The following is a 13,695-nucleotide window of genomic DNA, read 5'->3' as shown; positions in this document are numbered from 1 at the left end:
GTATTCCCCTGTGACATGCTGAGGACACAATCTACATCATCACTATTCTGTCCCAAATCCCAAATTTTCTATCATGACTCAAGTACTTGAGGGAATTTACACCTAGCTTTTTACAGAAATGCTGAGTAGATAGAGTAATTCCATTTAAATAGAATTCAATTCAGATTAATTCTTTCTGCCATTTCCCATCTCTTTTGAAGCAAATGCTACGTTTTAAAATTTCTTTACAATGGTGGCAAAGATCCTATCTGAGCTATTCACTTCCCTTCCTTCCTCCTACTCATTATTTTTCTTCTTTTCACTCCAGCCATATTGAGATCCTCGTCAGTCTTTAAACAGTCCAAGTATGTTCTTTTTATAGGACCTTAAATTTCCTCTTCCCTGTGCCTAAATTACTCTTTCCCAAGATGGCCACTTGGCTTGCTCCTTCATTTTTTAAGGTCTTCTCCTAAATATCACCTTCTCAGTGAAGCCTTCCTTGATCACTTTATTTAAAACTGCGTCATCTACCCTAATATGTCTATCTTCTTTGGCTGCTTAATTTTTTCTCCTATGGATATATATTTTTTAATACATATCTTTTAACACAATGTTAAAATTTGATTTATTTCATTCCTTTTTCTGCCTACCTTCATTAAAACGTAAGCTCCATGAGGCAAGAATTTGGCCTCTTTTGTTCAATGTTCCTGGTGCAATCATGAGCAATTAGAACAGTGTTTAACAGAAGCAGCTGTTCTGTAAATGTTTCTTGTATTTTGCAAGAAGCGAAGAAATTTAAATCATAGAGCTTCTAGCCAGGGGCAAGACAGTAAGGGTACAAAGTTGAATATCCCACGATTTTTGCTTTCAAGTAGCTCACAGTCTTGATGCAGAAGATATGTGTGCATAACCAACTAAACATACTCAACAGGGCACAGCATAACAGAGGCACAGACATGGGAACATGGGAACCAGCACAAAGAACCATTCATGCTCCCTCAGAAATCTGGAAAGATTTCTTTGATGTAATAATATTTGATCCATTACTTGATGGATGATAAAGGATTTGAAGATATGGAGAAGGAGAAGGAAGGGCATTTCAGTCACAGAAGAAAGCTTAAACCAAAACCCTGACTATGGCAATTCTTGACATTCAAGGATGGCCCTACAATCCTTCAAACGTACCTACCTTTCTTAAGAAACAGATTTCATTAGGATACCTTCCACACTTGGTCCCTCTTAAATGTTACCTCATTGAATCCTCATATTTAGTACAAAAATTAGATATGATTATTCCCTTTTGAAATGATGCAATTGAGAATCTGACAAGATCACTGGGTAATGCTGGAGCCAAACTTGAACAAAAGTCTGGGTGACTGATTTCCTTTTGTATTTATTTTGAGAGTGAGAGGAATTACTTTCTTGTAAAAATTTTTTATTTTATTTTATGTTCTGGGATACATGTGCAGGACGTGCAGGTTTGTTACATAGATAAACGTGTGCCATGGTGGTTTGCTGTGCCTATCAACCCATTACCTAGGTGAGAGGAATTACTTTTTAATGTGTACTAATTGGCAAAATGTTTTCTTCAAAATTGAGATTCAAAAATTATTAAAGTGGTATATGCTCACCATGTGAGAGGGAAAAATGAGGGGAATATGTAAATGTGTATATACTTTTAGCAGTTAACAATCTCCCATATTAATCCCATTATCCCCAAACCAGCCATATCAGCAACCAATATTGATGCTGTTGTCCCTGCCTATTCAGACATATCCAAACATATTCACATGTAGAGTGGGGGTTGGGCGAGTGCTTTACTCTGCAGCTTGACTGTCTTATTGAATAATTTCTCGTGGCATTTAGTTTAGGTAAAGAGATAGAAATCTTTAAAAAGCTATTCAATAGCTCATAATTTCCCTATTGATAGACTTTCATATTGTTTCTATTTTTCAGCTTTCCAAAGGATTCTGCAATAAACATGCTTACATGTATAAGTATGTGCACTAATATTTGTATATAAATATTTTTGTTTAATGTTTTTATAAAAGATTTTCAAAAATCGAATTGCGAAATCAAAGGACATTTTTAAAAATGCTGATGGATATTGTGAAAAAACCTTCAAAATGTAGCCATTCCCTTATTGGCCCAAATGGACTTTTTATTGACTCACAGCATATGACTAATTTTCTAAACTTATAATTGATGTACAAAAACTGCATGCATTTAAAGTATACACTTAAAGAATTTTAATATATGTATATACTCCCAAAACCACACAATTTAAATACTGAACAATTTTGGAGCTCACAAATAAATGGGAGATACAAATAATCATCAAATAATCCTACAGAAACCTATAATTATGTTTTGAGAGACTTGCTAGGGAAGGAAGGAAGATGGTTCTCTTGGAAGCTGTCACAAATGTGTAACAACTGGGTAAGGGGAAGTTCCTAAGACATATGCTGAGATCTCAAAAGAGAAATAATAAAGTGGTTGAATAGGACAAAATTCATAAGGCAAGGAAGGAAAAGAAGCATTTAGAGTAGAATGAATGGTATTTGCAGAAGTCCTGTGCCAGGTATATTGTGCTCTAGCCATGAAGGAAGGTCAAGGTGGCCGGAAAGCAAATGAGAGTTAGGGAAGAAAGTAAGTCTTACAGGACCTCATAGGTCATGGCCAGGATTTTATTCTTAAATCCAAGAACAACGGAAAGCCACCAAAGGGTTTTGAGCATTGGAACACATATGATCATTGTTGCATTTTTAAAAGATCAGTTGGCTGTTGTGCAGACTAGATGGAGGGGTCCAGAGTAAAGCAGGAAGCCAGCCAAGAAGTTCTTAAGCAAGGGAGTGTCAATGCAGACAGAACCATGTGGGAGGATTCAAGAGGATATTAAGACATTAGGTTGACAGGACATGGTGGTTAGTTCAATATGACATGTCAGGGAGAGGGAAGTATCAGGAATGACTCCTAGGAGTCTGACTAATGCAAGTGGATATGCAGTGTTGCCGCTCAGGTTTATTGAGAACATTGGATACAAAACTTCCCAAGGCTTTCCTGGGCTCTTAGGATAAAAATGGTGCCATGACCATGACACCCAATGCATGGTTTGACCTTGGTTTGCGTCCCTGTGCTCCTGCTCCCAGGGCTACAGCCACACAGGTAATGTTTCAGTTCTTTGAAGAAGCCAAGTTCTCCTTATCCTCAGGATATTCACACACTCAGTACCTTCCACACAGAATATTATTTGGTTAAGATGGGTCTTCCAACCTCAAGTCCCAACTTGGCATGTCCATAGAAATGACCTAAAATAAACAGGGAATCTCTTGTCATTATTACCTTTCTTAGGATCCTATTCTTTTCCTTTATTGTTATTATCGTAACTTATAATTATCCTTTTACCCATGTTTATTTGTGTGGTTTCTATCTCTCCCTTTACATTGTAAAATCTATGGAGATATGGGTCATGACAATTTATTACTCTATGCTTCCTGTCCAGCAAAGATCCTGCAATCAATATTCAATAATTATTTGTTGAATCAAAAATATATAGAGGAAACAATGAATAACTAATAGCTATCACTGTTATTATGGTCATTGTCAGTATCAGAAAACAAGTTCTCATTTGCTAATGAGACAGTTAATGACAGAACAAAGAATGCACCATTTAGCAATGCCTGAAATGAAGTTAGAGGTAGTTACTAGAAAGGGGGAGCATCAGATAGTTGCTATTTAGTTGTGAATCCCCAATGAAAAACTGAGTGCAATAGAAGGTGCTGATATTTCTTATTACCTACCTTGCAGATATACAAAATGTTTTCCTTGATTTTGCTAATAACCTATGAGCGCCCTCTGCTGTCTTTAACCTGCCTCAGTAGCCTGAGAGTTCTTCATCTGGTTGCTTTTTAAAATAAAAAATAATGTAGCAAATAAATTGTATGTACCTGTCTGTTTGTATTGCCTGTCTTAGACATGAAACTCAGAAATCATATAATTCATACCTTGCATGGCTTGACCCTCCAGCACATAATAAAAAGGGATTTACAGCTAGCTCAGGGAGAACAACCATACCCTAGGCGTTGTCTTGGGTCCCTAATCCCATCTTTGGAAATGGCACTTCTCTGACCTCAGTCACCTGAGATACCAATTGTTCTTTCCAATTGAAATGTGTGACTAGTTATCAAGACATCATATAATTCTGGACCTTGCACTTCCACTTCAAGGATTTTTCTGAAGACATAAAAGACAAAAATGTATGCAAATATATAATAACACTTCATATAGTAACAAAAAATATTTAAAAATTAGATATTAGAAACAATATAATACACGTTATATAAATTAAATTAATATTCACATAGACAACAATTTAAGTAAGGCATGTGTCATTCATATATGCAATGTATCATTCATATATATTTGTCAATATTTAGAAAATGTCTTGAAAAAAGCATATCAAAAGGTGAACTGTGGTTTCCTCTAATTTGTGAAATTTATGGATGAAGAGAATGAAAGTTACATATATGCATACATGTAATTACAGTTATACATAATTATAGTTATATGTCATTATAGTTATGTATAATTTATGTTAATTATATTCCGTATAATTATATGTGTATTATATATTTCTATATTCTGATTATCTTTAAAACAATTTTTAAACTTTTTAAGATAATTATAGATTCACATGAAGTTTTAAGAAATCATACAGAATAATCCAGCATATTTTCTACCAAGTTTCCTCCAGCGGTAGCATCTTGCAAAACTATGCTACTATATCAAAACCAGTATGCTGACGTTGATACAGGCAAGACACAGAACAATTCTGTCCCTATAAGGATCTCTCACACAGCCCTTATATAGCACACTCACTTCCCTCCTGCCCCCACCCTCTCCTTAACCCTTGGAAATTACAAATTTGTTCTTTAGTTCTTTCATTTTGTCATTTTGAGAATGTTACATAAATAAAATTATACAGAATTTAACCTTTGGGGTTTGACTTTTTTTCACTTAGCATAATTCTCTAAGGATGCAGCAGATTACTGTGTATATAAATAGTTTGTTCTCCTTTTTTGTTGAATAGTATTTCATTACAAAGATGTATAAAAGTTTATCCATTCATCCACTGAAGAACAACTGTGTTGTTTCCAGTTCTTGGCTACTAAAAATAAAATTGTTATGACCATTTGTGTACAGGTTTTTGCATAAACATAAGTTTTTGTTTCTCTGGGATGAATGCCTAAGAGTACAATTACTGGATTTTATGGTAGTTGCATGTTTAGTTTTTTAAGAAAATGTCAAATTATTTTTCCACAGTGGCTGTACTGTTTTACTTTCACACCAGCAATGTGTGAGTGATCCAGTTTCTCTACATCCTCACCAGCATTTGGCGTTGTCACTTTTATGATAATGTTTATCATCAGTTTCTGCCTGGCTTCCCAAACATAATTTGTCCCTAAATTCCTTCTTAGTCACTCTCTTTGATACACTCCTGGAAAAAAAACCTTCCAACCCAGTAAATCGCCAGATTGCTGTTATTACTTAGAGTAGAGTGGCAGAGAACTTTATCCCCAGTCTTTTCCATTGAATATCTTGGTGAAGGCGTAGACAGTCATCCTTCTCAAGTATGCAAAACACTGGGAGAGAGAGCAGTGAGTGGTTTAATAATATGACTGGTGGAACAAAACAAAGGGGCCAACCCAATCAGATACAACTTAACAGAAACAAACCCATTTATTCAACAGAACCAACACTGACTATCTTCAGGCTCTATGCAATGTGCTAAGGATACAGACATGTACATTAGAGTCACTACCCATTTAACTTCACAGTCTAGAAAAGAGACTTTGAAATAAGTATGAAAACAAATATGTTTAAACTTATATTATTGTTAATGTGCCTGTTGATTTAATGTAGTGTCTGACTTTTTTTTTTTTCAATCAGCATTAAAAAACTATGGATGAGTTTGAAGTTGGGGAATAATTCCTGTATTTTAGGAAGGCTCCTTCTGTGTGTGTGGCTGAAGGATTAGAAGGGGACCTTTGGGAATACAAAAGTCACCTGAGAGATTAATTCAGTAGTTTGAAGAGAAATGGCAAGATCTGCGGCTGGGAACAGTGGCTCATGCCTCTAATCCCAGCACTCTGGGAAGCTGAGGCAGGAGGATCGCTTGAGCCAGGAGTTGAAGACTAGCCCGGGCAACGCAGTATCTAAAAAAAATACAAAAAACATTAGTCAGGCATGATGGTGTGTGCCTATAGTCCAAGAAAGAAAGAAAGAAAGAAAGAAAGAAAGAAAGAAAGAAAGAAAGAAAGAGAGAGAGAGAGAGAGAGAGGGAGGGAGGGAGGGAGGAAGGAAGGAAGGAAGGGAGAGAGAGAGAGAAAGAGAGAAAGAGAGGAAGGAAGGAAGGAAGGAAGGAAGGAAGGAAGGAAGGAAGGAAGGAAGGAAGGAAGGAAGGAAGGAAGGAAGGAAGGAAGGAAAGAAAGAAGGAAAGAAGGAAGGAAGGAAGGAAGGAAGGAAGGAAGGAAGGAAGGAAGGAAGGAAGGAAGGAAGGAAAGAACAAAGTTTTAAGAACAGTACCAGTGGTGATCATGGAAAATGTGTGCAGTAGATGTGAAAAGGGTTTATAATAAGAAGTCTTGCTTACCAATCAGCCAATGAGGCTGACAACAGGGAGTACTTAGGATTATTCCCAAGTCTCTGTCTCAGGCAACCATGAAAATGTCTGTGCTCTATAAACTGAATAGCAAATTAGAGCATAGGAATGTGTTTTGAAAGAGACAATGAGTTCAGGTAAAAATGTGTTGAGTTGAACCTAAAAAAGAGCATCCCTTGGAGGTGTCCTATAGGTAACTGAATCTCTTCTTTTTTAAAAAAAGATCCAGACTGTAGCCATAGATTTTGGAGTTTCTAACATAAAGATTATATTGGCATCCATAGTAATACATAAGATTCCCCAGTAAAGTTTATACACAGAGTAAAAATAGAAGGGGAATTAAGTTTAGAATCTTTGGAGGTATCAACATTCAAGCGAAGTCAAAAATAGTAAGGGCCATTCAAAGAAACTGAAAAATAATGGTCAAATAGCAGAAAACTAAGGTAGGAGGAAACATGTCATATAATTCAATAGAAAAGAAAAGTGCAAGTATGATAGAGGCATCTAAGATGACAATTACTTTGAAGTCATCAAGTAATGTGGTCAATTACATTACATTAATCACATTTGGCACAGCTCTTTCCTATACGGTAATTACACATCCCCTTCCTAAAGAAGTCAAACATGGTCAAATGACTTGCTCTGGCCAATTAAACATGATTGGAAGTCATATACTTCACTTTTAAGAAGAAGCTTTAAGAGCTGGCTCATGGTTCACCAAGTTCTCTTTCCCTATAAACATAATAAGTGAAATGCTCAAGATAGACTATTCATCAGCTCCGGTTATAGAATTCATAAAACATTGATCATAGCTACAGCCAACCAAAGATGGCCATATAGTATGAGGAACAAGTCAAACACTGTGCACATAAGCCACTGTGATTTGGGATTATTTGTTACTGCAGCTGGGCAACCTAATCTATCATTATAGACATAGATAAAATAAGGAAATAAAATAGAAAATTTCACAGAGTGAAAACTATTTTAGTTGCCAAAAAATGGAAGTCAAGCAATGGCAGGAAAAATAAGCTAATATCCCTAGAGATAACATTTAACATCGTCTTAGTCAAGAACCAATGAAGAAACAGAAATTACTCAAAGTACTTAGAACAGAAGGAATGTATTGCAAAGAATTGATTGAATAGACATTAGAAGAGCTAAAAAGTCAACTCGGTGATGGTGAGGCACCCAGAACCTGACAATAGGAGGAAACCACTAACAACTTCAGCTAGAGAGAAAAAGAAAGGAGGTGATGTAACCAGAGCCCAGAGGCTGGACTCACCCAGCAAAAGCTGGAACCAAGGCAGGCCTATTTAGCAGGACCTGGAGCCTCAGACATGGTACAGCCATTTCCAGAGACTTCTCCCAAATACAGAGCCAGAAAGGGCCACACAATAGTTCTCCTCTTTTCCTACTTCCTATCTACTGCCTACACCTCCCAGGGGCAGAACCTAGCCCAAATGTCAGCTGATTTGGGAACCTGAGAAATGCAAGCTGCAGCAATCAGCATCACGTCTCCTATCCCCTCTCAACACAGAGCAGAGTAGAGCAGAGCAGGGGAAGGGTAGGAAATGGATCTGACAGCAAACAGTCCCAAGACTGGCACAGGCCAGGTCTGAAAGCCGAAGGTGGCAGATATTCTAGGTAGGAAGAAACTTGATTTTTCATTAAGGTGTAAGAATGTTAGAGGGAAAAGGATTTGGTTATCTGTTCAATGCGGCTGGAGTAGAGCTCATGTGAAGAAAGGAACATAGATAAGAAGACTAGACGTGTAACCGAAGGCCAGATCATGAACAGCCTTGCATACCATGCTCAGAAGCTTGAAATCTACTGTTCAGGCTGTCATGATATTACCAGAATAATTCCTTGGAAAGATAATTCTGTCATCATTGCAGATGACAGAGTAGAGGAAAGAAAAGATAGTTCCTCACCCATTTGCCTAAGGATAATGTAGTAAAGGCCTAACTTGGTGGAAGGATCAGTGAAAGCTATTGAGTGGCCATAGCTTAACTACAAACTTAATAAAAACTAGCATTCTAGTGAAACAGAAGCCAAACCAATTAAGTTAGTAAGATGCTAGTCTTATCAGGCAATATTTTGAAAATTATTTTTTCATTTTTTAAATGTAAACATTTATTTGGGCTGGGGAATAGGAAAGTGAAGGGTCTGGAAACACCGTGAGATAAAAAACAGTTGGGAAAAATAGAGATGTTTAATTTAGAGATAAGGAAAGGAAAAGGAATCATTGTGTCTTACTTAAGATTCCAGGTTTTCTTTATAAAAACAGGCTCTCTTGAATTTATGAACCAAGGAAAAACTAATCTGGGTATGTCCTTCTGAATAGAGTCCCCAGAAATAAAAACAGGACTACTGAATCTATTCATTGCTTTATTTGTCCTTTTCACAGGTCACTACATTTTAGGGCATTTAGTCTATAATTGGTAGAATGCATTTCAGCCAGGGAAGATAGGAGCGCCATCCTCCATCCCCATCCACCTCTGCTCTTTCTTTATCTTGACATCACACCAAGTGTGATAGCGCCTCCTGAAAGGCAGAAAGACAACAAAAATTAGAGCAGCTTACATGTAATTTGAAATATTCACTTTCAGTATCCTGTTGGCCACCATTTTACTGATGGGGAAACAAAAACTCAGAGTGATTACGTCTCGGCTAAATGATAATGTCACAACTATAACACGTGTCACTGTCATTCAAAAACCCTTCCCAGAAATGTAGAAATCATATTTTTCCTGACATTCCACGACATGCAAACTTCCTATGAGTGTAATCAGTAAAGTGGAAGTGCACATTTACAAGTGCCAAGAGGATGAGGTAGACATTCAGGGTGACTACGCCCTCCCCTCTGGCAGATTAGCCTCCCAAGCTGTGGTTACCAGCAGTTTCTTCACAGCTTCAGAAGCCTCTGGTCCCAGCTCATTCACACACTTCTTTAGCCCCTCCAGAAGGTGCTCAACAGAAATGCCCAGAGTTTTCAGAAGAAGCTTTAATGGATCCATAAGCTGAGGAATGTTGTCCAGAGGTAAAGGTACCAACTTGTCATCAGGAAGGGGCGCTTTGTTGAAGAGGAAGGCAGTAGCTGCAGGCAAAAGAGAAACCAGGTGAGACAGGCACATCCGGGCCCAGACTATGACCTCATCATCTTTCCCTGTGTCCATCAATAGGTCCATTCCAGATCCACTCATCTTACTTCCATTCAAAACTTCTGCCTCTGGCCCTGTGCACCTGCTGTTCCATCTCCCTAGAACTTTTTTTCCTCAGCTAGCTACATACCTTTCTTTCTCACATTATTTGGTCTCTCTTCAAATGTTACCTCCTCGGAGAAACCTGCAATGGCCATTGTCACTCTCCATCACTTACTTTTTCTTACCATTTCCTAAAAAAACAACTCTTCATTTGCTATTTTTATTGTCCTTATTGTCTCATTAGAATGGAGGCTCCATGACAACAAGGAATGTATGTTTTGTTCACTACTGCACCCATGCCTAGAACTGACCCTGGCACAGTGTAAGCATTCAACAGATCCTCGTGATTGACTGAAGAAGATGGTATTTTGTATGTGGCTATCTCCACAGCTCACAGCTTGAGGCTAAAGGAGAGATGCCATAGTGAATCTCCACATAAGGACAGGAATAGACCCAACCACAGCCCAGGAAACTGCTCCCAACCAGTTCAGCTCAACACTACAAACACAATTGAGCACCAACTCTATGCTAGTCTGTGCAGATACATAGACAAATAGGACAAGGATGCCCATTCAGAGACTTCACACAGTCCAGTTGGCAATAAAGATCTGTGTATGCCGGGCCGGGCGCGGTGGCTCACGCCTGTAATCCCAGCACTTTGGGAGGCCGAGGCAGGCGGATCACAAGGTCAGGAGATCGAGACCACGGTGAAACCCCGTCTCTACTAAAAATACAAAAAAAAATTAGCCGGGTGCGGTTGTGGGCGCCTGTAGTCCCAGCTACTCGGGAGGCTGAGGCAGGAGAATGGCGTGAACCCGGGAGGCGGAGCTTGCAGTGAGCCGAGATCGCGCCACTGCACTCCAGCCTGGGCGACAGAGCGAGACTCCGTCTCAAAAAAAAAAAAAAAAAAAAAAAAACAGATCTGTGTATGCCACAGTGTAGCATGTGCTATGCTAACATTATGGACAAAGCTCTATGGAAACACAAGGAAGGGATGACTAATTCGAACATGAGAAAGTGCTGCAGGAATTTTCCAGAAGTGTTGTTAGAGCTATGTCTTGAGGCAAATGTCAGGATCATAAGGTAAAGAAGAGTGGAAGCATTTTAGAAACATGACCAATAAAAGCACGGAAACGTTAGGATGAAAGTGCATACACAGGATGGTGAGCCTTCTGCCCAGAAGGCTGGAGTGCAGATTTACAATAGGCTATGACCAAAGGATGGAAGATAAACGGAGTGAGGCTGCAAAAGTTGAGTGAAGTCAGATTTTTTAAACTGTTGGATGTCACACAAAAGAGTTTGGATTTTTTTTCCTGAGGGCAGTGGGGTGCTATCAAGGCTTTTACATAGGAAAATTATATTTTTATATCTTTGGCTTTAGAAAGATAACTTTCCCGCAGAAGATGAATGGGGGGAAAAGTAGAGATTGAGGAAAATATGTATGATATATATTTTTACAAAAACATGTGCAGATATGTAAATGTACACATGCATGTGAGCACACATGTAAGAACACATATTCTCCTTCTGGCTAAGACCTGCCATAGTTTATTTTCCTTTGGAAACCTATTATTTCCCTATTCAAATTATTAAAATGGAGCCTGTACATCTTTTTTTTTTTTTTCCCCATTTTCTATTGCCTATTGTCCCTCCAAAATTCTCACCCAGAGGGGGTGATATTTATTTTCCCCACCACCTTTCTGTGTCACTTTTGCCCATAGATACCTGTCCCTGGACACTAGGGAATAATGAAATATCCAAAACTGGTGAACTTACAAATTCCTTCAGAAATTCAATAAACATCACAAGTCAAAGTTGTCAGTGTAGGTGTGGGCAGCAATCAATTATTAATCTCCATACTTCTTATTTCAGATATTTTGGTAAATATCTTCTCTGTATGTATTTACAGCTTCCTGGGAGAAGGTCTTCAAAGCCTTTTAAAGTTCTCTCAATGAGCAGTGGCCGTCATGAAATCTTTTTTTCCCATGTACCCAAACTATCTTCCTGATAGTTATAATGATTCCCCCAACGCCCCCCCCCCAAAAAGCAGTTCCCATTCTCCTCCAACAAGCCAGCTTCTATACCTTTACCTGAAAATTAAACTCATTACCCACCAATACACTTACAGAGTTCTATCTGGCTATCTCACAGTGCATTTACAGTAGTCTAGCATTAGAGTAACTTTGGTAGAAGCCTTATCTACCCTACCAGACTAGCACCTTAAGAACAATGTTTATGACTGATTCATGTCTAAATCTTCCAATGCATATCCAGTGCCCAAAAAATTGTAGCCTTTCAATAAATATCCACTGAGTGGATGAAAAGATGAACGTAGCTATCTCAGGAGAACTAAGCTAGGAAGTTGGATAACTGGAGATGATAGCAAGAATGACTCCATATAGTTCAAAAGCGCAAAATAAATTATAAAATCAAATTTTAACTCAAAATTGAGGAAAATAAGAAAAACTAATGGTGACCAATACCCAGCAGTGAAATGTGCTTTGTTGACCCTCTGTGGAAGTTGGCTAACTTCCTATGTAAGATGTATTAGAATACTTATATTGGGTTAGAGCTTAGATGGTGGGGATCTGAAATACTTTCCAACATCACCATTTTCTGTGATTCCAAAACTTCTTCCAAACCTGCAAATATGTGCAATTATTACATGTCAGTTAAAAATAAAATAAAAAAATAAAGTTCCTACCATCATATTCCACTGTCAGTGAGGCAAAGCTTACTGGTTGTGCTCTTATTAACAGAAAAGTAGATAAATATCATATATGCCAGATGTATTCCAGTTACTTACCAGAGTAACTACAAAGGCCAATGGTCACCAGCAGGAAGATAGTTACCAGCTTCATGACAGTTATCTGGTATATTTTTCAGGAGTTTAAAAATCAGAAAAATCTAGCAAAATCCACCAAGCCAGTGGTTCCACTTGCCATACAAAGTGTGATGGCTGCTTTTGCAAACACATGTATTTATATGCCCGTTGAAGACTTGAATTCTAGTCCCTACCACTTGACTCACCCCCCCCCCCCCAAATAAAGGGATAAAGGTTATGTTTTCTCACTAAACAATTTGGAGAGTTTTCCGCTTTGCCTTGTGTTCCCATGAAAAACAAAGCCCTACATTATAGCATTGTCAAGTACCTCTTGCATAAATCCTTGCACAGAAATAAAAGTGGAAGACAAAGAGCCCAAAGAATCCTTCTCCTGGAAGAACGTTGAAAAGAAGTGAAGAATTTATATTGGGATTAGAAGGAGGGTTTTCCTCTAGTTTTCTGTATTTTCCTCCTCCAGTTTTCTATTCATTTAAAGTTTGGAGAATCACATTAGCTGATGAACTACCCGGTTGTGAAAGCAATCTGGAGGTCCCCTTGGCCCTGGTATAATACAGAGTCAGTTTAATGACATTTAGTGCCACATTTCTCTGGAACTCACCTGCCCCCAGCCCACTCACACATCTACTGTGGCAAGATTTTCACATCTCTGTTACCGTTTCCAGTGTCAGTTATTTTGAGTACGTTCAGAGCATGTCTGCTCTGAGCCTTTGAATAGAATAATAGGCTTAAGATCTAACATCAAAATGCCTTCTGAAAAACCTGGGATTCAACCTTCACTGTTTGTGTAATCTTGGATTTGACGTTTTTAATCTATGATATTGGTCCTCTCATCTAAAATGGGAACATAAATAACATGACCAACCATAAGGTGTGTAGCTTGGGGAGAAAATTGTTTTTGCAAGATTCTTTGGCAATCGAATCTGATAAAATAATTCAAAAATACGTAATAACAGGGTGCTGGCTACAGGAGTAGCAATTTGTTTCCAAGGCTGTCTTTCTGGATCCAG

General features: G+C 38.2%; 1 protein-coding gene across 1 annotated transcript; it reads right to left on the bottom strand.

Moving 5' to 3' along the window:
* Nucleotides 1–9,015: 9,015 nt before the first annotated feature.
* SCGB3A2 (secretoglobin family 3A member 2) lies at nt 9,016–12,807 on the bottom strand. The gene is made up of 3 exons (XM_001102976.5): nt 12,650–12,807; nt 9,535–9,737; nt 9,016–9,184 (listed from the first exon to the last, which is right to left on the bottom strand). The coding sequence occupies exons 1-3, from the start codon at nt 12,702–12,704 to the stop codon at nt 9,161–9,163; spliced, it is 282 nt and encodes a 93-aa protein (XP_001102976.1). The 5' UTR covers nt 12,705–12,807; the 3' UTR covers nt 9,016–9,160.
* Between the last annotated feature and the right edge of the window lie 888 nt (nt 12,808–13,695).

This window comes from Macaca mulatta, chromosome 6, assembly GCF_049350105.2.
Source record: "Macaca mulatta isolate MMU2019108-1 chromosome 6, T2T-MMU8v2.0, whole genome shotgun sequence".
In the NCBI taxonomy this organism is placed as follows: Eukaryota; Metazoa; Chordata; class Mammalia; order Primates; family Cercopithecidae; genus Macaca; species Macaca mulatta.
This window is presented reverse-complemented; position numbering and strand designations above follow the sequence as displayed.

Excerpts from the sequence above, each read along its gene's own strand:
- SCGB3A2 (XM_001102976.5), bottom strand. The coding sequence starts at position 12,704 with ATGAAGCTGGTAACTATCTTCCTGCTGGTGACCATTGGCCTTTGTAGT. Across the intron at positions 9,738-12,649 it reads TGGCCTTTGTAGTTACTCTG|CTACTGCCTTCCTCTTCAAC; the intron begins GTAAGTAACTGG and ends TTTTGCCTGCAG. Across the intron at positions 9,185-9,534 it reads AAGCTGTGAAGAAACTGCTG|GAGGCGCTATCACACTTGGT; the intron begins GTAACCACAGCT and ends TCTGCCTTTCAG.